This window comes from Bos indicus x Bos taurus, chromosome 29 (assembly GCF_003369695.1).
Source record: "Bos indicus x Bos taurus breed Angus x Brahman F1 hybrid chromosome 29, Bos_hybrid_MaternalHap_v2.0, whole genome shotgun sequence".
Classification (NCBI taxonomy): domain Eukaryota; kingdom Metazoa; phylum Chordata; class Mammalia; order Artiodactyla; family Bovidae; genus Bos; species Bos indicus x Bos taurus.
In genome coordinates, this window is record NC_040104.1 from 2203380 (window position 1) to 2227658 (window position 24279).

At 44.9% G+C, this 24279-nt stretch overlaps 1 protein-coding gene across 2 annotated transcripts in view; it reads left to right on the plus strand.

Annotated features, from left to right (window-relative positions):
• The window catches only part of KCNQ1 (potassium voltage-gated channel subfamily Q member 1), a 381610-nt gene that overhangs the window by 165767 nt on the left and 191564 nt on the right, over nt 1–24279 (plus strand). For both annotated transcript variants that reach the window (XM_027531884.1, XM_027531885.1), the window contains exon 11: nt 22570–22690. In XM_027531884.1, coding sequence (XP_027387685.1) covers nt 22570–22690 — 121 coding nt within the window. The remainder of the gene's footprint in view (nt 1–22569; nt 22691–24279) is intronic.

Consider the following 24279-nt stretch of genomic DNA (forward strand, 5'->3'; position numbering starts at 1 on the left):
CTTTTATGTTGTTTTTATCGGGTTTATATATCAATGTTACGTTTGCTTATATAGTGTATTTGGAAATTTTCCTTCCTTTTTTCTCTGAAACAATATATGGAAAATTAGGACCCTCTGTTCTCTAAAAGATTATAGTAGAAATCTCCTGTGCAATCTAATGGGTAGCACACTTTCTCTTAAGATAGTTTCTTGACGCATTTTTTTTTTTTTTGCAATTAGGTGTTCTTTTGCCAGAGTTTTTCCAGTCTTCTCATGGTTGGATGAAGCTTATCCTCTAGGAACTTGCTTAGCAAGGACTCATGTGTACAGTATTTTATATGTATGTAAAACTTTTTCTATCACCTTGATGCATGAAGTTCAGCTTGACTGGATATAAACTCCTCAGTTTGTACTTTCATAAGTTTCTTGAAAATTCGGCTCCACTCTGTCTTGCTTTGTATATTGTTTTTGACTAGTCTGTTGTCCATATAATTCTCTTGCCTTTTTAAGTTATTTTGCTTTTAGCTTGCAGGCCCTAGGGATTTCTTCTCCATTTTTCAAGTCTAACAGTTTTAGCAGGAAATGTCTCTCAGAGTTGATTGTTTCAGGTCAACTTCCTTGGTACCCATATGGGTCCTTTCAACGTGTCAGATTTTATTGATACAGATTTATATAGTTTTTTAACATATGGCTTTAAATATAATTTGTATTGTTTTTATTTTCTTCTTCAGAGACTTGAGTTATAGGCACATCGGACCCCCCTTTGCCTGTCTTCACTTCAACCATGGTCACTCTGACTCTTTGTCTTTCATTTTAATTACCTTAAGCTTTTTCCGTGGTTTTCATCTATTTCTATCTTAGGTTTAATCACCTCTTGTCATTTCTTGTTTTTATTTTTGTCCATTTCTGATTTTAAATAATATTATTACTGATTCAAGGTATGTTTTAATATCCCAACTGTTGACAATATTTAAGTTAGTTGGGAATATTGTTGATAGTCTTCAGCTTTATTGTTCAATTTTTAAGGTAACTTTTGTAAGCAGAAAATCTTTTCTAATTTTGTTTGTTTTTTTTTTTTCCCTGATAGTAGTAGTATGCTTACCAGTAATAGTAGTCTGCTTACCTGTATTCCTGTGTACCTAGTGTCAGAGTTCTTAGTTCAAAAATCCCCTCTTCTTTCAGGCTCATCCTCTTTTAGGCAGTTCCATTTCTAGATACTGCTGTCGTGGAGATGTGTGTGAGGCAACTGGCACGTCTAATTTTTAATTCCTGCAGGAATCTTTCACTTCCTCCTCTTATTTCCTTCTTTTACCTTACAATCATGCCACTTCTGTATACATCTGAGCCTCCCCAAGACATGATTCTCTGAGACTGCCGCATCTAACCAGTCATTTCAGAGCCCTTTGCTGAGGCTGCTGTGAACTGCTTATTTCTGTCCTGCATTCTCCATTCTGACACCGAATGGTGGACTTTGTTTTTCTGGGGATAATTCTGTCTGTGCTTCCTGTAACTCTTCTATGGCCCCTGTTTTTTTTAACGAGGTGAAACCTACATGACATAATTAATCATTTTAAAGTCAAATACTTCAGTGGCATTTAGTGCATAATCCAAGGTCATAAAGATTTATTTCTGTGTTTTCTTCTAAGAAATTTATGGTTTTAGCTCTTATATTTAGGTTGCTGGTCCTTTTTGAGATAATTTTTATATGGTACGGAATGTGTCCAGCTGCATTCTTTTTCCTGTGTCCAGCTGTCCAGTTGCCCCAGCACCATTCTTTTTCTACCAAATGGTCTTTATTGAACATATAGTTGACTATATATGAGGTTTTACTTCTAGGTTATTTTATTCCATTGGTTTAAATGTCTACCCTTATGCCGTACCACATTATTTTGATTAATATAACTCTGTATGTTTTCAAACTGGGGAGTGTGAGTCTTCCAAGTTTGTTCTTTTTCAAACTTGTTTTACCTGTTCTAGGCCCCTTACAAATCCATAAACATTTTAGGATCAGTTTTTCCATTTCTGCAAAAAAGGCCATCAGAATTTTGATAAGGATTGCATTCAGACTGCGAATCACTGGATAATATTGCCATCTTGACAATATTGAATCTTCCAATCCATGAATGAAGGATGCTGTTCTATTTATATAGATCTTTAATTTCTACCAGTTTTGTAATATTATCATAGAAGTCTTTTGCCTGTTTAAATTTATTTCTAGGTGCATTACTCTTCTTGATGCTACTATAAATGGAACTGTAAAAATTTCCTTCTCATGTTGTTCATTGCTAGTGCAAAGGAACAATGATTTTTGTGTGTTGATCACATGTCCTACAACTTTCCGGAATTTGTTTATTAGCTCTAATAGGTTGGGTGTTTTTGTTCTCTTGATTCTTTGGGATTTTCTAGATAGGATCATATCTGTGAATAGAAAGGGTTTTCTTTCTTCCTTTCCAGTTCGTATGCTTTTTATCCATTTATTTGCCTAACTGCTATGGCTAAAACTTCCAGTACATTGTTGAAAAGTGGTGGTAAAAATGGGCATCTTTGTCTTGTTTCTTGTTTTAATGTTTTTAGTTTTTTCACAATTACGATGTAAGTTACAGACTTTTCATAAATGCTCTTTATCATGATAAGAAAGTTACCTTCTTTTCCTAATTTTCTCAGTTTTTAATCTTAAAAGTTTGCTGGATTTTGTCAACTGTTTTTTTTTTTTTTCTGTGTCAACTAAGATAATTCTGCTACTCTGATGTATTAAATTGATTTTTCCTGATTAACCACACTTCCATTCCTGAGATATATCCCACTTGCTCATGGAGTATAATTCTTTTAATATGCTAGTGGATTTGGTTTACTAATATTTTCTTCTATTTGTTCCTTTTTTCTTTTTTTGCATCTATAAGCGATTTTACTATCTAGCTTTCTTTTCTTGTGGTTTATTTCTCTGCTTTTTGTTTCAAAGTAGTACTCATCTCACAGAATGTGTTGCAGTGTTCCTTCCCTTCTGTTTTTCATTAGAGTTTGAGAAGTCCTGGATTTCTCTTCACTATGTTTGATTACTGATTCATACTTTTTACTTGCTGTATGTTCAGAATTTTTATCTCTTCTTGAATCAGTTTTGGAGTTTATATTTTGCTAAGAATTTCTTCATTTCATCTTGGTTATCTAATTTTTTTGGACTAGAGTTCAGTTGTCCACAGTATTTTCTTATTGTTTGGTCACAAAGTCGTGTCCAACACTTTGCAGTTCCATGGACTGTAGCATGGCAGGCTCCTCTGTACTACATATCTCCCAGAGGTTGCTCAAATTCATGTCCACTGAACCGGTGATGCTATCTAACCATCTCATTCTCTGCCACCCCCTACTCCTTTTACCTTCAGTCTTTCCCAGCATGAGGGTCTTTTCCATTGAGTCCGCTCTTCATATCAGGTGGCCAAAATATTGGAGTTTCAGCTTCAGTATCAGGCCGTCCAATGAATATTCAGGGTTGACTGCCTTTAGAATTGACTGGTTTGCTCTCCTTGCAATCCAAGGGACTCTGAAGAGTCTTCTCCAGCACAATTTGAAAGCATCAATTCTTCAGCACTCAGCTTTCTTTATGGTCCAATTCTCACATCCATACATGACTACTGGGAAAACCATAGCTTTGACTAGACAGACCTTTGTTGGCAAAGTGATGTCTCTGCTTTTTAATATGCTGCCTAGGTAGGTCACAGCTTTTCTTCTAAGGAGCAAATGTCTTCATTTCATGGCGAAAGTCACCATCATCAGTGATTTCGGAGCCCAAGAAAACAAAATCTATCATTGCTTCAAAATTTCCCCTTCTATTTCCTATGAAGTGGTAGGACCAGATGCCATGGTTTTAGTTTTTTGAATGTTGAGTTTCAAGCCAGCTTTTTCACTCTCCTCTTTCACCCTCAAGAAGCCCTTTAGTTCCTCTTTGCTTTCTTCCATTACAGTGGTATCATCTGCATATCTGAGGTTGTTGATACTTCTCCCTGCACTCGAGTTCAGCTTGTGACTCATCCAGTCCAGCATTTTGCAAGATGCACTTTGCATATAAGTTTAATAAGCAGGGAGACAGTATACAGCCTTATCATAATCCTTTTGCAATTTTGAACCAGTCCATTGTTCCATGTCTGATTTTAATTGTTGCTTCTCAACTTACATACAGGTTTCTCAGGAGGCAGGTAAGGTGGTCTGGTATTCCCATTTCTTCAAGAATTTTCCACAGCTTGTTGTGATCCACACAGAGGCTTTAGCATAGTCAAAAATGCAGAAATAGATGTTTTTCTTGAACTCCCTTGATTTTTCCATGACCCAACAAATGTTGGCAACTTGATTTCTAGTTGCTCTTCCTTTTCTAAACCCAACTTGTATGTCTGGAAGTTCTTGGTTCATATTCTGTTGAAGAGTAGCTTGAAGGATTTTGAGCATAATCTTCCTAGCATGTGAAATGAGTGCAATTGTATGGTAGTTTGAACATTGTTTGGCATTGCCCTTCTTTGAGATTGGAATGAACACTGACCAGTTCCAATCCTATGGCCACTGCTGAGTTTTTCAAATTTTCTGACATATTGAGTGCAGGACTTTAACAGCATCATCTTTTAGGATTTTAAATAACTAAGCTGGTATTCTGTCACCTGCACTAGCTTTGTTCATGGTAATGCTTCCCAAGGGCTACCTAGGTGTCTCAGTGGTAATGAATCTGCCTGCAATGCAGGATCAGTTCAGTTCAGTTGTTCAGTCGTGTCTGATTCTTTGTGACCCCATGGACTGCAGCACACCAGGCCTCCCTGTCCATCACCAACTCATCCTCTGTCATCCCCTTCTCCTCCCACCTTCAATCTTTCCCAGCATCAGGGTCATTTCAAATGAGTCAGTTCTTCACATAAGATGGCCAAAATATTGGGGTTTCGGCTTCAGCATCAGTCCTTCCAATGGATATTCAGGACTGATTTCCCTTAGGATGGACTGGTTGGATCTCCTTGCAATCCAAGGGACTCTCAAGAGTCTTCTCCAACACCACAGTTCAAAAGCATCAATTCTTTAGTGCTCAGCTTTCTTTACAGTCCAGCTCTCATATCCATACATGACTACTGAGAAAACCATAGCTTTGACTAGACGGACCTTTGTTGCCAAAGTAATGTCTCTGCTTTTCAATATGCTGTCTAGTTTGGTCATAACTTTCCTTCCAAGGAGCAAGTGTCTTAATTTCATGGCTGCAGTCACCATCTGCAGTGATTTTGGAGCCCCCCAAAATTAAGTCAGCCACTGTTTCCACTGTTTCCCCATCTATTTGCCATGAAGTGATGGGACCAGATGCCATGATTTTCGTTTTCTGAATGTTGAGTTTTAAGCCAACTTTTCCACTCTCCTCTTTCACTTTCATCAAGAGGCTCTTTAGTTCTTCTTCGCTTTCTGCCATAAGGGTGGTGTCATCTGCATATCTGAGGTTATTGATATTTCTCCTGACAATCTTGATTCCAGCTTGTGCTTCATCCAGCCCCACATTTCACATGATGTACTCTGCATGTAAATCAAATAAGCAGGGTGACAATATATAGCCTTGACATACTCCTTTCCCAATTTGGAACCAGTCTGTTGTTCCATGTCCAGTTCTAACTGTTGCTTCTTGACCTGCATAGAGATTTCTCAGGAGACAGGTCAGGTGGTCTGATATTCCCATCTGTTTCAGCATTTTCCACAGTTTGTTGTGATCCACAGAGTCAAAGGCTTTGGCATAGTCAATAAAGCATATGTTTTTCTGGAACTCTCTTGCTTTTTCTGTGATCCAACAGGTGTTGGCAATTTGATCTCTGGTTCCTCTAATTTTTTAAAATCCAGCTCGAACATCTAAAAGTTCACGATTAGTGTACTGTTGAAGCCTGGCTTGGAGAATTTTGAGCATTACTTTGCTAGTATGTGAGATAAGTGCAATTGTGCAGTAGTTTGGGCATTCTTTGGCATTGCCTTTCTTTGGGATTGGAATGGAAACTGACCTTTTCCAGTCCTGTGGCCACTGCTGAGTTTTCCAAATTTACTGTCATACTGAGTGTAGCACTTTCACAGCATCATCTTTTAGGATTTGAAATAGCTCACCCAGAATTCCATCACCTCCACTAGCTTTGTTCATAGTGATGCTTCCTAAAGCCCACTTGACTTCATATTCCAGGAGTCTGGGTCTAGGTGATTGATCACACCACACCAATGTGATTGGGTCATGAAGATCTTTTTTGTATAGTTTTGTGTATTCTTGCCACCTCTTCTTATCTTCTGCTTCTGTTAGGACCATACCATTTCTGTCCTTTATTGTGCCCTTCTTTGCATGAAAAGTTCCCTTGGTATCTCTCACTTTCTTGAAGAGATCTCTAGTCTTTCCCATTGTATTGTTTTCCTCTGTTTCTTTGCATTGATCACTGAGGAAGGCTTTCTTATCTCTCCTTGCTATTCTTTGGAACTCTGCATTCAAATGGCTATATCTTTCCTTTTCTCCCTTGCCTTTTGCTTGTCTTCTTTTCATAGCTATTTGTAAGGCCTCCTCAGACAACCATTTTGCCTTTTTGCATTTCTTTTTCTTGGGGATGGTCTTGATCATTGCCTCCTGTACAATGTCATGAACCTCTATCCATAGTTCTTCAGGCATGCTATCAGATCTAATCCCTTGAATCTATTTGTCATTTCCACTGTATACTCATAAGGGATTTGACTTAGGTCATACCTGAATGGTCTAGTGGTTTTCCCTACTTTCTTCAATTTAAGTCTGAATTTGGCAATAAGGAGTTCATGATCTGAGCCATGGTCAGCTCCTGGTCTTGTTTTCGCTGACTGTATAAAGCTTCTCCATCTTTGGCTGCAAAGAATATAATCAACTGGATTTCAGTATTGACCATCTGGTGATGTCCATGTGTAGAGTCCTCTCTTGTGTTATTGGAAGAGGGTGTTTGCTATGACCAGTGTGTTCTCTTGACAAAAGTCTATTAGCCTTTGCCCTGCTTCATTCTGTACTCCAAGGCCAAATTTGCCTGTTACTCCAGGTGTTTCTTGACTTCCTACTTTTGCATTCCAGTCCCTTATAATGAAAAGGACATCTTTTTTTAGTTCTAGAAGGTGTTGTAGGTTTTCACAGAACCATTCAACTTCAGCTTCTTCAGCATTACTGGTTGGAGCACAGACTTGGATTACTGTGATATTAAATGGTTTGCCTTGGAAACAAACAGAGATCATTCTGTTGTTTTTGAGATTGCACCCAAGTATTGTATTTCAGATGCTTTTGTTGACTATGAGGGCTACTCCATTTCTTCTAAGGGATTCTTGCCCAATGTAGTAGATATAATGGTCATCTGAGTTAAATTCACTCTATCCAGTCCATTTAAGTTCGCTGATTCCTAAAATGTTGATGTTCACTCTTGCCATCTCCTGTTTGACCACTTCCAATTTGCCTTGATTCCTGGACCTAACATTCCAGATTCCTATGCAATATTGCTCTTTACAGCATCGGACTTTACTTCTGTCACCAGTCACATCCACAACTGGGGGGTGTTGTTGTTTTGGCTCCATCTCTTCATTCTTTCTGGAGTTATTTCTCCACTGATCTCCAGTAGCATACTGGGCACCTATCGACCAGGGGAGATCATCTTTCAATGTCCTATCTTTTTGCCTTTTCATCCTGTTCATGGGGTTCTCAAGGAAAGAATACTGAAGTGTCTTGCCAGTAGTGGATGGAGCATAGACTTGAATTACTGTGATGCTGAATGTTTTACCTTGGAAATGAACCAAGATCATTCTGTCATTTTTGAGATTGCACCTAAGTACTGCATCTCAGACTCTATTGTTGACTGTGAGGACTATTCTGTTTCTTCTAAGGGATTCTTGCCTACAGCAGAAGATATAATGGTCATCTGAATTAAATTCTCCCTTTCCCATCCATTTTAGTTCACTGACTCCTAAGATGTCCATATTCATTCTTTCTATCTCACGTCCTTGATTCATGGACCTAACATTCTAGGTTTCTACACAATATTGTTCTTCACACCATCAGACTTTGACTTTTACCACCAGACATATCTACAACTGGGCATCATTTCTACTTTGGCTCAGCCTCTTCATTCCTTCTAAAGCTACTTGTCCATTCTTCTCCAGTGTCATATCTTTTTGCCTTTTCATATAGTCTATGGGGTTCTCCAGGCAGGAATAATGAAGTGGGGTGCCATTTCTTTCTCCTTTTGTCCGAACTCTTCACTATGACCTATCTATCTTGGGTGGTACTAAATGTCATGACTCCATAGCTTCATTGCATTACATAAGCCTCTTCACCATGACAAGGTTGTGATCCATGAATGAGAGTATTGGTATAATTCTTTTTATTTCTGTATGATCAGTCGTAATGTTCCCACTTTCATTATGTTTTTATTTGCATCTTCTATAGATTTTTCTTAGTCATTACAGCTAAGGGTTTGTCAACTTTGTTGGATCTTTTCAAAAGTAACCTACTTTTTATTCAGTTGATTCTATTGTTTTTTTATTCATTTCTCCACTGTCATATTTATTATTTCCTTTTTCTGGTAACTATGGGTTTAGTTTACTTTTCTTTTTATAGTTCCTTGGGCTATAAAGTTGTTGAAATTCTTTATGCAAGAATTCATAACTATATTTTTCTCTATGAGCACTGCTTTCATTGCATCCCATAGGCTTTGGTATGTTGTATTTTAATCTTAAAATTTTTTAAATTTCCTTTGTAATGTCTTCTTTGACCATTAGTTTTTAATGAATGTGTTGTTTAATTTCCACATATTTGTTAATTTTCTAGTTTTCCTTCTATTATTGATTTTTAGGCTAATCCCAATTTGGTTACTTCACATGATTTTAATTTTTAAAAATTTTCTGAGACTTTGTGGTCTAACATGTAATCTATCCTGGAGAATATTCCATGCATACTTGAGATGAATGTGTTCTGCTGTTGTTGGGTGTTCTACATGTGTTTGTCAGGTTTAATTCCTTTTCATAATTTCTGTATTCTTTTTAGTCATACATCATTCTCATGGCTTTCCTTTAGTTCCTTGTCTGTGATTTCCTTCAGTTTCTTGAACATCTTTAACAAAGTTGATTTAAACTCTTTGTCTAGTAAGTTTAATGTCTGCACTTCCTTAGGGTTGGTTTCCATTAATTTCTTCTATCAATGAGCCATACTTTGTTTCTTTATAATTTTGTTAAAAACTGGCTATTTTGAACACTGTATATAGTAATTCTAAACAGCAGATTCTTTCCCCTTCTCAGGAGTTATTTTTCATTGTTGTGAACTGTAACTGTTTAGTGACTTCTTGGCTATTTTTTTCAATATCTGTATTCTATGCCATGTGTGGTCTCTAAGGTCACTGTTCTTCTTGTGTTCAGCTGGTGTTTTGACAGAGATTTCCTTGAGTGCCAGAGTCAGAAGAGGAAGAAGGAGGGAAAAAGTAAAAACAAAACAATTCTCCCAACCTTTGCAGTTTAGCTCTGTGCTGGGACAAACCGTCAAGTCTTGGTCAGGCTGTTTACAACTCTGCCTCAGCCTTCATTTCCTGCTTGAGGTGGGCACAGAGACCAGCCAGAAATGGAAGCTTAGTGTGTTATCAGGACTTTTTTGAGCATGCATCCTGCCCTGGGTAGGCTCTTGGCTTTCTCAGTTCTTCAGTATTGTGTCTTAATGGCTTGATCTCCAAAAGAAACTTCCCCCAGCTTTTCCTCCCAGGCTCCCAGTGCTCTGGTCACTGAACTAGAAGCTTGTGTATGCCTTACCTGTAATCCTGTCCCCAGGAGGCTCTGATTTGTTCTATCCCCTCACAGTGTTTTCTAAGAATTTGAAACATTTTTCACTTGAGTTCTCTTGTGGAGGAAATAAAGGCAACCACTCTCTGGAAGCCTCCAGACAATACAGAACAGATACAATTGCTGGAGCGTAAGATCAACTCTGCTCCCTCTAGAACCAAGGGCTCAGGTCCCACACTTGGAATGTGGACGGCCATCTTCCAGACTGCTCATGAGTGGGGGACCAGGGGTACTGCCAAGACAAGTAAAAATGCCACAAGGCTTTCATTTTTAAATTGCCTGTTTCTTGGTTGGCTGTTCACCTGGGTGCTATAAACATTGACCGCTTTCTAGAGTTCTGACAAAGTTGATTCTGACAGAGGTTTCTGGGAAGGAAAGTCTCCTCAGAGGCACTTGTCTATCTTTGCTGAGGTCACTCACTTCCCTAATACGTTTGGACTGGGCATTGTAAGCCTCATCTCCTGACTCTTCTGCTAGAGTCTCGTGGTGGTGGGCAGGTGGCTGCCGTGCTGCTGGACTTTGGTTCGTTTCTCAATTCACAGGTAAAAACGTGAAGGCCACACTGTTCTGTTCCCTACTGCTGCTAAAGGCATGAGTTGTGTGTGGTCTTATTTGCACTCCTTTCTGGTCTCATGCTTTGGGGGAGGAGAAGCAGGGAGATGTGAAGCCAGACAGAAGAGGAGCGGCATACTGTTTTTCACTAAACTGACTGGAAACCTTTAAAAAGGACACCTTCTCCCCAGTGCCCATGTCCATCAGCAGGCCTTGGCAACTTCCTGAACTTTGAGCACTCTTTGCCTTCACACCTCCCTGGTCAAAGCTGTCTCCATTTCTCTGTCTCAGTTGTTGCCCTCCACTCTTCACCAGTCTGTTGCCACTTCTCCGCCTCTCCTCCGTACGGCACATCACAGTCCAAGGGAGTTCTTTTAAAGCAGACCTTGCCACTCTGCTGCAGAAAGTGCACCAGCAGCTTCCTGTCAGTCTCAGGTCGGTTTCTGTGCGTCCCGAGTCCACCCTGGAAATGCCTGCTGAGGGAGAGCTCCATGTTGGGCAGCTGGGAAGCCACAGAGAACACTCCTCGGAGCTGCTCCGCCAGCTGCTCAAGAAGCTTAGGGTGTTTATCTCTCACTGCTGAAAGCTACCCCTCGGGGGTTCATTGTGCGTCACTCCTGGCCTGCCCTGTGTGTGGCTCAGCAGGCCCCCGAGGTCAGAGATAGCGCTCAGAAAAGCATCTGGCAGGCCCACATTAGGGGCCTTCGGTGCTGCTGGGACGTGAGTGCTGAGGGTACACAGTGAGGCCCCCGTGCTGCCTCTGTGTCCTTGACAACAAGGATCATGTGCTCTTTACCTCTGTGTCCCTGATGCCTGCCATACGCCAGGGTCTCCGAGATGTGCTAAGCTGACTGACCCAGCTGGGGTCCTGTCTCTCACAGCCAGCTGATACTAGCCTTGTGGCCCTCTGCCCTCTGCTATGGGCTGTTTCTTCTGCAAGCGCCGTCCTTGTTCATCCACGTTTTTTTTTTTTTTTTTTCCTGATTATTGGAAATTTCCTCATATTTGACCACTTTGACTCCTGGGCCCATGAAGAGGCTAGCAGCATTGGAACGGGGCCTGGGGGGCCACACCAGATCGAGGCCACCGTGTCTTTTCATGAAGTTGTGTTTGTGCAAACTAGGTGGGGGCTGTCAGAGCTGAGAGTTCTCTACAGGGCCCCTTGCCCTCTCCCTGCCTCCAGTACTCCTGCAACCAGCAGGGACCCGTGGGGGTGAGAGGGGAGCCAGGCTACGTTGATTATCTTTGACATCAGTTGTTAATATAATTTTGACATTAAGCCTCCCCCTTACCAGCTCCGGGGTAGCTCTGTGTCCAGGCTCTGGCGTGGGGAGCTGTGGGGAGCCTCTCAGCCCTGGATCTGGCCTGGCTGGGAGGCGGCCTGGGAAGGGACCTGTGTTTCTCAAGCCCGCGCCCTCGGGGCCTGGGGGTGGGGCCCCAAGCAGATGTCTGGATTTGGTAGCCAGGGCCTGGAGCCGGATGCTGAGAACGAGGCCTGCAACTCATTTCCCCATTAAACATTCTGAGAACATCTGCACCGGTTTCCAAGGCTTCTCCCTCACTAATTGCTTTGATTATTGTGTGAAGTTAAGAACTGGCACATTTCCGTGATGTTGTGATGAAGGTGAAAAGATCGCTCTTAATTAGATTAAAAACATTTTTTTCTTCCTCTGTAATTTTGCCTTGAAAATCAAGGCCATTTTTTTGTTTTCTTCATCCAAAGACCTCCAGAAACTTTCCTCCCCACCTCTCCAGAGGTTTCTTGGGAATGTCCTGTGAGCTCAACTCTTGGAGAAGACAGTGCTTAACCCAAATTCCATTGTATATTAACGTTTCCCGGGGCTGCTCTTGCTGCCGGGAACCATCCCCGGGAACTGTGTCTTAGGAGATGTGGACGGTGACTTCCCGGAGCACAGAGACCCCAGAGGGTTACCCGAGTTGTGTGGGTGGCTTTGTTGCTCCCCTTCCGTTTCCTGTGCTGTCTTGGGGTCGACCCTGTCCTGGCTCTGTTGCCGCGTGTGTTCCTGAGCACCCCCGCTTTTTGGACCCCACCCTTGGTTCTGCAGAGCCATTTTCATTCTCTCAGATTTGTGTGTGCTGAGGCCTGTGCACCAGTGTGGAGGTGAGTGCTGGGGACCAGGGTCCTCAGTGCCCTCACCTCTGGGACTAGAAGGCCAGTGTCCTCCCTAGGGTTGGTCACATTTGACTGTCCACATCATGGTCATGCTCATGTCCAATCTAGGCTGCACACCTTTGACTGGTGTGGGATCCAGCATGTTCCACAGTTGACTTTAAACAACCTTACAGCAGCACCACAGCACAGAAAGCCAGCCTCTGGCTTTAGGGAGCCACCTTCTGACAACCCCCTGGGCCATCATGGAGGTAGCTCCTTCCCACCTGCTTTTGTTCCTCTGCCCTGTAACCCCCAAACCACAGTAAGGGGAGTGTGAATAATCCAGCTCCTGTGTGACCCTGCCTGCTCAGACCCACCCCCTTGGGCTCAAGCCTCACCCCCAAGTTTGTCACATTCCTGAAGATTCTCTTGGTAACAAACAATGGAACCCCAACTCCATCTAGCTGAAACCCAGAGAGGACATGTTTTGGCTCGCACAACTGGACCCAGCTGTTTCAGGCACAGCTGGACCTGGGGCTGGGATGCTCTCACTGCTCACTCTCACTCTCCCCCTTTGCTGCGCCTTCCCCTCGGCCTCCCTGTTCCTTCTGCTCCCCCTCCCCTCCCCACTGCCCCTGGGATGGCCATGTCCTCAGGCAGCCACTTTCTGAAGGCGGCAAGATGGCTACCAGCTCATTAAGCCCAGCCCAAAGAGGTCACTACTTTCCCCATCACATTTGCCAAAGTCTGGGGCCAGGCTCTCAACAGCCCCAAAAGGGGTATGAGGCATCTTTGGACCTGCCTCTGTGCCTCCTAAGGCCAAGGCCTGGGCCACGGGCCCTCTCTGGGGATGACCAGTAGGTACCTGTATCCTGTGGCCTCAGGAACAGGGAAGGAGCAGCCCGCCCTCCCCCAAGGAAGATTTGAGAAGCTGTTCCCAGAAGCCAGACCTAGCTGCTGGACAGGCACAAGCAACAGGTGTCCACTCAAGCAAGGTATTTTCCTAAGCGGAACTGGGTGCCAGCTGTGAATATACATTTTCCTTCCACTCTCTGCCCTGTTCCTGGCAGCTGTTGTGGGAATGGCTTTTACTTTCTGTCCATGTCCCTTACTTCTCGCCTCTGAGTGGAGACACAGGTGGCGACGCGGCAATGCTGGCTTGTGGTCTGTGAGCTGGGCATGAGCAGCTGGCACAGACCTGGGGCCTCAGCTCAGCAATGTCACGCAGGGTCTGGCTGCAGCTGTCCGGATGCCCTGGGGAGGGGGTTCTCGTTCACAGTGCAGGATCTGCAGGGCTTTGGCAAATCTGCCAAGAGGGGGTGGATTTTTTGGCGGGGGAGGTTGAGGCAGGCAGGTGGGAAGGGGCTTTGACTTGGGAAGGACAGGGGCAGCTTCTGTTTGTCCCTGCGGAGAGAGCTGGCTCGGGGAACATGCCTGTGCCAGGCCCTGGAGGGATATGGGGGGAGGTGGAAGGCAAGGTGCCATGCCAAGGAACCGGCAGACCTGTGGTCCCAGCACGCATAAGCCCCATACCCATCCAGAAGAGGGGGTGGTCTTGAGAGCCTTGGAAGGCCCTGTGAAGGGCTCAGCAGGATTTTAATCAGTCACCAGGGGGAGAACCAGGCGAAGGCCCAGACACCAGAGGGACTCTCCTGAGGACAGGGGGCAGTAGGGAGGGGCTGGGGCCTTACGGCAGGTCTGACTTGGTGCTGAAGTCCTGGCCTGGTCTGTGTGGTCCAGGGCATCATTTTTAGCCTTTTAAACTGGTTTGCTCATCAAGAGATGGGAATCAAAGCTGCAATCCCGCAGAGCTGCTGTGACAAAGAAATGAGGCCACAACTGGAGAAGAAGACAGGGATGGGAATTCCCTTCCTGCATCGTGTAGAAGCCAAGTGTGTTCCAGTGTTGGGGATCAGCTGGACTTCCTGTGAGAGTGAGGGACTGGACTAGGCAGAGGCTGGATGGAAAGCCAAAGGAAGTGAGACCAGGTGCTCCCGGGAACAGAAGGTTCGGGAGGTACCTGTGGTAGGAGAGAGCTCTGTTCGGGCACGTGGGCAGTTCCAGGTCAGGATGAAGGGTGCTCTCCCATACTCCGATGTAACTCCAGGATGGATGTGCAGGGCTGTGGGATGAGGCAAAGTACACACAGGGGTGACTTCCGTAAAATATTGTTTCCTGGCTTGAGAAAATATCATCCAGGACAGAAAACATGAACACTGTAAGGGAAGAAATGAAAGTCATCCAGTCTCTTCTCCCTAAAGACAAACAGTATTTTGATCAATTTCCTTCCAGTCTTTTTTTTTTGTGCCCATATTTTTTAAAAGAAAAATTCAAGTCACCCCACTAAGCGGACCCACTGGCTAGAAGGAAAGACTCTGTGCTGTTTGGTTCCTGTTCTCTGGAGAGAGGGTGAGACTTGGCAGCCGGTGTCGCCAGCTGTGGTAGTCGCCACGCCAGAGGCTGCGTTCGCCATCCCAGACCTCCCATTTTCCTAGAAAACAAAATTGTTTTGTTCTGCCTTGAAAACTTAGGCCCAGATTCTGGCCTTGACAAGGCAAAGGCAGCCAAGGAATTAAAGCACTGAAAACTGGGACTATCTCATGAAAGTGTGACTTCTCTGTCGCCAGGATGCAGGGCTCTTTCCCCCAAGGTCTGGCATTCTGGATGGCTCACCTGGCATAGCTCTGATGCCCTCCTAGGGGCCTGGGTGTCCACACGGGTTGCTGAGTCTACCAGGGGCTCAGCCTGCTCTGCAGTTGCAAGGCCAGGGCTGTTGGTTTTATCACATCTTTGCAAAACACCAACCACAGTCTCCTTGAAGTTGGGGATGAGAAGCCAGGTTTCTTGGGACACAGCATTTACCCCAAACCTTGGCCCACAGGGGCAGTATGCCACTGTGTCTGCCAAGGATACAAATCCACCTCCCAACCCCTCCACACTCTCTGTACCTTCTTGCAGGAGCCTGACCAGGCTGGGACTACAGGTGGGAAGTGGGGAGGGGTTTGTGACCCTGACTGCTGCCTGCCTGTGATAGGTGAGGCAGACCCCACAACATCCGACATAGGAGTGGGCAAGAAAGTGCCATTCCTGTCTATTAGGAAAAACCAAAATGTGGGGCCCCTTTCTTTGCCCCTTGCTGTGGGGGCCCCATATGCTGTTCTCAGGATAAAACCAAACATTGCACATTCTTCTCTGGCAGGTGCAGGCCCTAACTGCTCTGACGAGCCAACTGACATGCACAGTTTAATTTCCTGAAACACCAGGGATGGGCCTTTGTCAGGGGTCAGGTGGCTCACCCTTGGCCCTGGGGCTTTGGAGATGGCACTTGTCATCTTGGGTGTTTGGAAAGTAGCTCCACTTTCCAGCCACTGCTCTGCTGTTCCTTCCTTCTGTATACAAGTGATGCAGACGTAAAAATATGTATTTGTGCTCGTTTTTCCTTTCCTTTTTTTTTTTTTTTTTTGAGAGAACATTTGAATCCTGGATGAAGTTCTAGCTCTGTCACTTGACAACTGAATAATATAATCCAGGGTACTTGAATCTCAGCCCCAAATCTCTAAAATGGGGGCCATAAATGTTCCTGCCAGGTCCCAGACCTGGGAGCCTTTGAATGCGCACGCATTCTTCAAGACTTAGCCGTCACTTTCCTGCACTCTCCGAGAATGTCACGGGCAAAGAGCCCTTCACTCGGAGCCCTTCTCCAGGGTGTGACTAAGTAATGTCTGTGCGGTTTCCTGCTGGAAGTCTGCCCTCGCCCCCATGGGCTATGAGCTCCCTGAGTTTATTTACATCTCTCTGATTGCAAGTCAGGCACAACACCTTTCCACATGTTCATCAGCCATTTGGATTCCTCTTTTGTGATGTGCTTGTCTCTTGCCCTATTTTTCATTAAGTTGCTAATGTTTTTTTTCTTATCGATGTGTAGGAATTATTTGTATTTTGTGGATACTCTTCTATGGTTGGCTTTTTACTCTTACATACGTTGTCTGATGATTCTTGTTGTTTCATTGCCAAGTTGTGTTGGACTCTGCGATCCAATGGACTGTAGCTCTCCAGGCCCCTGAGTCCATAGTGTTTTTCAGGCACGAATACTACAAGTGGGCTGCCATCTCCTCCTCCAGAGGATCTTCCTGACCCAGGGATCAAACCCACATCTTCTCTATCTCTTGCATTGCAAGCGGATTCTCTACCTGCTGAGCCGTAAGGTCTCAATTTTAATGTAGTTGAATTAATCAATCTTTTCCTTTATGGTTATTGCTGAAGTCTTAGAAAATTCTTCCAAACCCTGAGGTCATGACGATATTCTTCTAGATTCAGCCAGAAAGTATAGTTTTCTCTTTATTAGTCTGTAACTGCCAGGAATGCCATTAATGAACTGTTGATGTATGGTGTGAGGTAAGGGTCCAGTTCAATGTTTGCCTCGTGGGAACAGCCAGCTATCCCTGAACATCCTCATCCCACCATCTGCAGGCCACCTCTGATACACAGAAAGCATTCATTATGTGTGGGAGCTGTTTCTAGACAGTCAATGCCGTCCCCTTAGGCTGGCTGTCTCTCTCTGCATCAGCACCACACCACCTCGATTACTGCCACTTGGTAAAGGTACTGATGTCTAGCAGAGCAAGTTCTCTTACCTCATTGTTGTTCAAGAGTTGTGTTGATTCCTGGCATTTTGTACTTGTCTTAGAATCAGCTTGCCAGGGTTCCAACACAGAAACTATGGTATTTTTATTACGATTTGGGGAGAATCTTTTTACTATTGAGTTTTCTAATCAATGGAACAAAGCACATTTCTCCTTCACTTATGTCTTCTTGAATGTCTCTCGTTAAGGCTTTGTAATTTCTCTATAGAGTTCTTATATATCCTAAATTAGATACTAAAGATTTTTTGTACTACTGTATACAGGATTTTTTCCCCTCATTTAAAAATAATATTTTTATTTACAGAGAGGTAAAATAGTACAGAGTCCCCATATTCCTCTCACCAGCTTCCCCTAATGTTAGCATCTTATGTAACCATGGTACAGTGATAAAAACTAAGAAGTTAACACTGCAACAATGCTAGGAGTTAAGCTACAGTTTCACTCATTTATCTGGATGCTACTTGTTTAACTGCTAATGTCCTTTTTCTGTTGTAAGATCAATCATTACACTTATTCAGTTCTCCTTAATTTTCTCTGATCCATGACGACCAGTTTTAGCCCCTCCTTGTTTTTCATGTATCTCCTTGACATTTTTTAGGAATACTAGTCAGGTGTCGTGACCCCCGGTTTGGGTTTGTCACTGCTTTCTCAGGACTAGACCAGGGTTTGGGGGAAGAATGCCATGAAGTGAAGGTACTTTTCTCCTCATACCATACCACAGTTCATGACATCAACATGGTTTATCACTGGTACTGTTAACCTTGACCCATGTGGTTAAGGTGGTGTCACCCAGCCTTATTTAGCATTTTCCCCTTTCCACAGTCAAGTCATAAGAAGGGAGTCACCATTCCTGCCCACACCCAAGGGGTGGGGAGTTACACTCTATCCTGCCAGAATGAAAGGCAAAGCACTGGTGAACATATGTTAAAACCACCACAGAAATGAACAAAGATTAGCGTGGAGATCCTTTGAAGCTTTTCCTTAAAGTTTCACCTACTGATTTTAGCATTCATCCCTGGATCTTGCCTATAGCAAGTAACACTGAGGTGTTCTAGTGGTGATTTTTTCCCTCAGTCTTTCTGCATTTATTATTTGAAATTCTTCTGTAAGGAAGATATATACCTCTCTTTCAATTACTTGTTAATTTGTATCAGTATGGACTCAGGAATATTTATATTTTGAGCTGTAATCTAATAGTTCTATCATTAATATAATTTTGTTGCTCAAATTATTGTAGCTTTGGACACTGGATTGAGAGCTCTTTTAGGTTAGTTCCTGTGTCCATCTGACATGCCCTCATCCTTCTCATTTATTAATTTTTTAGCATTTCTTTCCTTTCTAGCACTAGACAGTGCTTTAGACTCATTTTACATTTTCCCTGCCCTAGCCCTACAACCATTCTGTCAGAGTGTCCTGATTCCTTTTACTGGAGAACATACAGGATTTAGAAGCCAGGATCTGGGCACTGGATGTGCTCACTGCTCTAGGGTTGTCACTGCTTCTGGAGTCTCTCAATGGACAGAGCTAGGAAATATGTGTATATGAAAATAACCCAAGTGTGCACGCATATCTATATGTATTTGTGTCTGTATCAAGTATGAGTTCATTCTGGTATTTTCTCATTACCGGTTCACTCACTGCCCCCCAACTCTGCTACTTTCCTTGCTCCCACTATCTATAAACTTACTTATTCAAGGGTACCTGTAGTGCCCCTTGAGAAACAAACTTACCACCTACAATACTGTGCTTATGAGTTCACTTTAACCATGTCCCGTGAAAGATCATTTCCCAAGGATTCATAGGTCAGCTCCTTCTTCCGCTCTCCTTACAGCGCTGTGTTATATATCTGTAATACAGAATTCACTGGGCACAGTCTGCTTTCCATCCCGGATCCTCCAACAGGCTTATTTTGGTAAGGGGCGGGGGTTGGTGGTGGTGTATACAGTGAAATTTATTCCTGGAGATGTATAAGTTCTGTGGGTTTTGACAAATGCTTGGAGTTGTGTATCCAACACCACATCATCATGCAGAGATGTTCCATAGCCTGTAAAATTCCGGGGTGCAGCTCTTCTGAAGTTAAGTACTCCCCCTGCCCTAAGTACCAGCAGTCACTGATCTGTTTTATGTCCCTGTAGTCTTGCCTTTTCCAGAATGTCATAGAAGTGATATCGTATCGTATGTGGCCTTTTGCACCTGGCTTCTTTCCCTGCTTAGCCGAATGCATCTGCGGCTCATTCATGCTGCCACGTGCATCGTGAATGAGCTCGTTTCTTCTGTTCCGGACGGTGTTCCGCTGCGTGGACGCTCCACAGTGTGTTCACCGTCTCACCCACTGAAGCGCGTCCTGGTTGCCTCCAGGTTTTGGCAATTGTGAGTGAAACTGTTAGACACATTTATGTACGAGTTTTTGTGAACGTAAATTTTCCGTTTACTTGAATAACTGGGACAGGGACCAATGCGTCACAAGACAAACATACGTTTAACATTAAAGGAAACCGCTAAACCCTCTTCCAACATGGCCGCACCATTCTGCATTCCCACCAGCAACATGAATAGTTCTAGTTGCTCAGCGTCTTCATGGGTATACCATACTGTCAGACTTGAATTCTTAATGTAAGGTGAAAAGTAAGGCTCTACCTTTATTCTTTTCCGAATATCCAAACTTGCTACCATTTAAAAATTTTAGTCATTTCAATAAGGGTATAATGGTAGCTTGTTGTGGATTTAGTTTGCATTCCCCTAAAAACTACTAATTTTGATTGAATTGGGCATCTCCCCATGAGCTTATTAGTAATCCATTTTTCAAATTGGGTTGAAGAGTTCTTTATACATTCTGGAAAAAAGTCCTTGACCAGAGAAGTGACATGTAAACATTTTTTTCAAGTCTATGACTTGTCTTTACATCCTCTTAGCAGTGTCTCTTACAAAGCAAATGCTTTTAATTTTGATAAAGTCCAGTTTTTCTTTTTTTTTCCTGCTCACAGACTGAGTTTTTTGTATCATACTTCAACACTCATTGCCAAATCCAAGGTCCACAGGTTTTCTCCTATCCTTCCTTGAAGAAATTTTAGTTTGTTTTGCTTTAGTTTTTTCAGTAAGACTGAATACAGTACTTTTCACATTTTCATTTTCTGACTATTGATGACCTCCTACAATGTGAGGCATAAGTGCTAAATGTATTAAAATCTACACACACACTTACACATTTAGGAGATAGTTATACTACTTTGACAAAGAAAAGGGAAATCTTTCTTTTTCAAAAGCAAAACATAGGTTGTTGTTGTTGCTCAGTTGCTAAGTCGTTTCCAACTCTTTACGACCCCATGGACTAGAGCATGCCAGGCTTCCTTGTCCTTCACTATCTCCTGGAGTTTGCTTAAACTCAGATCCATTGAGTAGGTGATGCCATCCAATCATCTCATCCCCTATCATCCCCTTTTTTTCCTGCTCTCAATCTTTCCCAGCATTGGAGTCTTTCCCAGTGAGTTGGCTCTTTGCATCAGGTGGCCAAAGTATTGGAGCTTCTGCTTCAGCATCAGTCCTTCCAATGAATATTCAGGGTTGATTTCCTTTAGGATTGACTGGTTTAATCTCCTTGCTTTCCAGGGGACTCTTGAGTCTTCTCCAGCACCACAGTTCGAAAGCATCAATTCTTCAGCTCTTGTCCTTCTTTATGGTCCAAGTCTCACATCTGTACATGACTCCTGGAAAAACCACAGCTTTGACTATACAGATCTTTGTCAGCAAAGTGATGTCTCTGCTTTTTAATGTGTTATAGGTATAGCTCCAAAATCATAAAAAAATTTCCTACGACAAAGCCATAATTAGGGTTAAAACACTGAAGGTAGACTGGGGAAAGTATCTGTACCCCAGATGACAAAGGGTTAGTTATCTCTATCTAACATATTAAAATTTTCCTACAAACTGACAAACAAAAATGAGTAAAGGATACGAACAGATAATTCCACAAGAGGAAAACCAAATAGCCTCAGAGCCACAACAGGCATTCAACGTAGAAGGAAAACCAGCATGCCAGTCTTCGTCTGTATTTGGCGGGCCCCGAAAAGACTGCCAAAGGCTGGTGCCCGCATGGATGTGGGGAAGCTGCCATGTTCGCACACTACTGGTAGAGCCCAATACAACTTCTGGGGAAAACAATTCAGCAACATCTATTAAAATTACCAAGGAAACACCCTCTCACCTGCCTTAATGTGTCAGGTTTCCATAGAGACGGATGGTGCATCATTGTCTTAAAGTAGAGGCTTAAAGCTCATGGAACCAGATGTCCATCAAACATGGACTGGCTGAGTTAACTGTGGCAGATCTAAGCTACAGACTGTCGTGCAACTACTAAAGTAAGGCTTAGGTCCATGTCTACGTACCTGTAGAAAAATGAGATGGGCATGCTGCAGAGTGACAGGAACGTCATGTGTGTGTAAATGCAAGTCCCACCAGGTGCCAGCGGCTCTGATGCACAGAGAGGGATGAGCTCGGAATTTAGTTGGTGGTTAACACTAACGACCTCAGCGGGGAGGAAGGACTTTGTGAATCTTTGACTTGCCTCACTTTTTACAAGTACTTATTTTACAATACAAACTTTAAATGAAAAAAAAAAAAAACAAAACTCAAGGGTCCAGATTGCAAATCCGGGGACTGACAGGTACTCTTAGTCAGCCCTGAGGGCCAGCGCCAGCCCACTGCAGGTGGGCCCGGGAATCTGGATGCTAACACGGGCTGTTGAGTGCTTCCTCAGGGTGCAGGCAGTGGGTGCAAGGGGCCAGGAGCTCTGTGGCTTCCCCACACCCGGCCTCCGACTCTTCATGAGCAGGAGTCCTACCGCCCTGGGTCTGTCCACATGACCATGGACAGTGTTGGGAATCAGCGTCTTACCAGATCTGTGCTTGTCAGCTATTCTCGACCCTAACGTCTGGTGTGAACCTGAGGAGAGGCCCAGACCCCTGAGCTCAGCCCGGCCACAGTCCTCACTCTGAGGAGATGTCATGCGTGATAAGTCACTCAGTCATGTCCGACTCTTTGTGACCCCATGGACTGTAGCCCATCAGGCTCCTCTGTCCATAGACTTCTCCAGGCAAGAATACTGGAGTGGGCTGCCATTCCCCCCTCCAGGGGATCTTCTGGATCTAGGGATCAAACCTGCATCTCTTGCATCTCCTGCACTGACATGCAAGTTCTCTACCAGTAGCACCACCTGGGAAGCCTTCCCACTGGCTCTCAGTTGCACCTTGACCACTGAGGGCTCACGCCTGTGGGAGCCATCGTGAACCCAGCCAATCCTTGTGCTGAGACTTCTTACATCACCTCCACTCCTCCCCAGTGCTGTGAGTGGGTCTCTTACCTGCTTGTGGGAGGGCTCCAGGGGTTTGAGGAAGGCAGATCTGAATTGGCATCTAAGCTCTGAGCAGCCCTGGGCCCCTCTGCCATCATGCCTAACACGCTGCCCCGCATCTTTCCCAACAGTGAAAAAGAGTCCCACGCTGCTGGAAGTGAGCACGGCCCATTTCATGAGAACCAACAGCTTTGCTGAGGACCTGGACCTGGATGGGGAGGCGCTGCTGACTCCCATCACCCATGTGTCACAGTGAGTGCTTGCTCACCCAGGGGTGATGAGCGGAAAGGACGTGGGGCTCAAAGGGGCAGCCTCGGTGCTGGACCAGGGCTCAGGTCTATTAGCCCAGTGCCCACCACTCACTGCCTGCCCCTCAGCAACCGAGGGCCACTGGCCCCCAGGGGCTAGACCCCACGCTGGGGCACCCAGCAGGGACATAGCAAGGGCATTTCCCACCAAGTTTGGGAACACGATCCTCTTGTTGTGACTTATGGAAAACCGGACTGATTATTTTCCGCTTGCTTCCATGCTCTGAGCGTCTGGGAAGATTGTTTTTCTTTCTGAGCCCCCTCCCCTGCCCCCCAAAAGAGAGACGACTTTGTTTTCCGCATTTCCCCGTGGAACCCTGGCCAAGCCACGGGGCAGATGCTGCGGCTGTCCTCAGGGGCTCCTTCAGGTGGAGGAAATGGCTGATTCTCCACGCCTTCCAGTTGGCCTGCCCCCGAGGCACAGCTGGCCTGGGACTGTGCCCGTCCTCCCCCGCCGTCACGGTATCCCCAGGCCAATTCCCGGGGCTCAGCTGTGGTGTGATTCCCCTGCGACGTGACTCCGTGCTCCCAGCTAGGGCACCCCACGCACAGTGACAGCCTGTGCTGGGGCAGTGGGACACTCGGGCCGTCCTGGCTGCTGCCCCACTGAGGATTCTCCTGGAGACGTCCGTCTGTGTCAGGATGTCCGCACGGTGCTCACCGTCCTTCCAAGAGTCACTTGCTGGCCTTCTTTCCTTCTCTCCTTGGAGTCAGTGAAGTGTGTTCTGGTTCTCCGGACTCGGGGTCTCCAGGTCGCTCTAATCGTGTGCATCTCTCTCAAGGTGAGGCCCCAGGCTGGCTGCCTTTGCTGCTGCCAGGTGTGGCCTTTGCCTTGCAGATGACTAAGGAAGTCAGGACCCCAACCGCAGGGCCTCCTGGCTGCTCTGTAACCCGAGGACTGGCCGGGCCAGGGAGCCAGAGCGAGAGGGGGACAGGACTGTCTCGAGGTGGTACCATGATCTGACAGGGCTCACAAGGAGCTTGACAGCACCTGTGGATGGCAGGGCACACACAGAAAGCATGCTCAGGTGCAGTGAGAGCCACACAGGGGGCTGGAAAGTAGGGGTTACTCATCCTCGTGGACTCGGCACTGGAGCAAGCTTCCAGGCCACCACTGAAGGAGGGCTCTGAACTCTGGGCCCATCCTGGAGATGACCCAAGAGGCTCACTTGGTAAGTGGGCAAGGGCAGAGGTAGGACTCGTGCTGGGAACCAGGAGCTCTGGGCAGATGCAGGTCGCTGGCATTCCAAGGCAGGGTGTCAGCTTACCCCCTGGCTGAAGCCTGTTGCGAATCTGGGGCACAGTTCAGTCACTCAGTCATGTCTGACTCTTTGCAACCCCGTGAATCGCAGTACGCCGGGCCTCCCTGTCCATTACCAACTCCCGGAGTTCACTCAGACTCACATCTATCGAGTCAGTGATGCCATCCAGCCATCTCATCTTCTGTCGTCCCCTTCTCCTCCTGCCCCCAATCCCTTCCAGCATCAGAGTCTTTTCCAATGAGTCAACTCTTCGCATGAGGTGGCCAAAGTA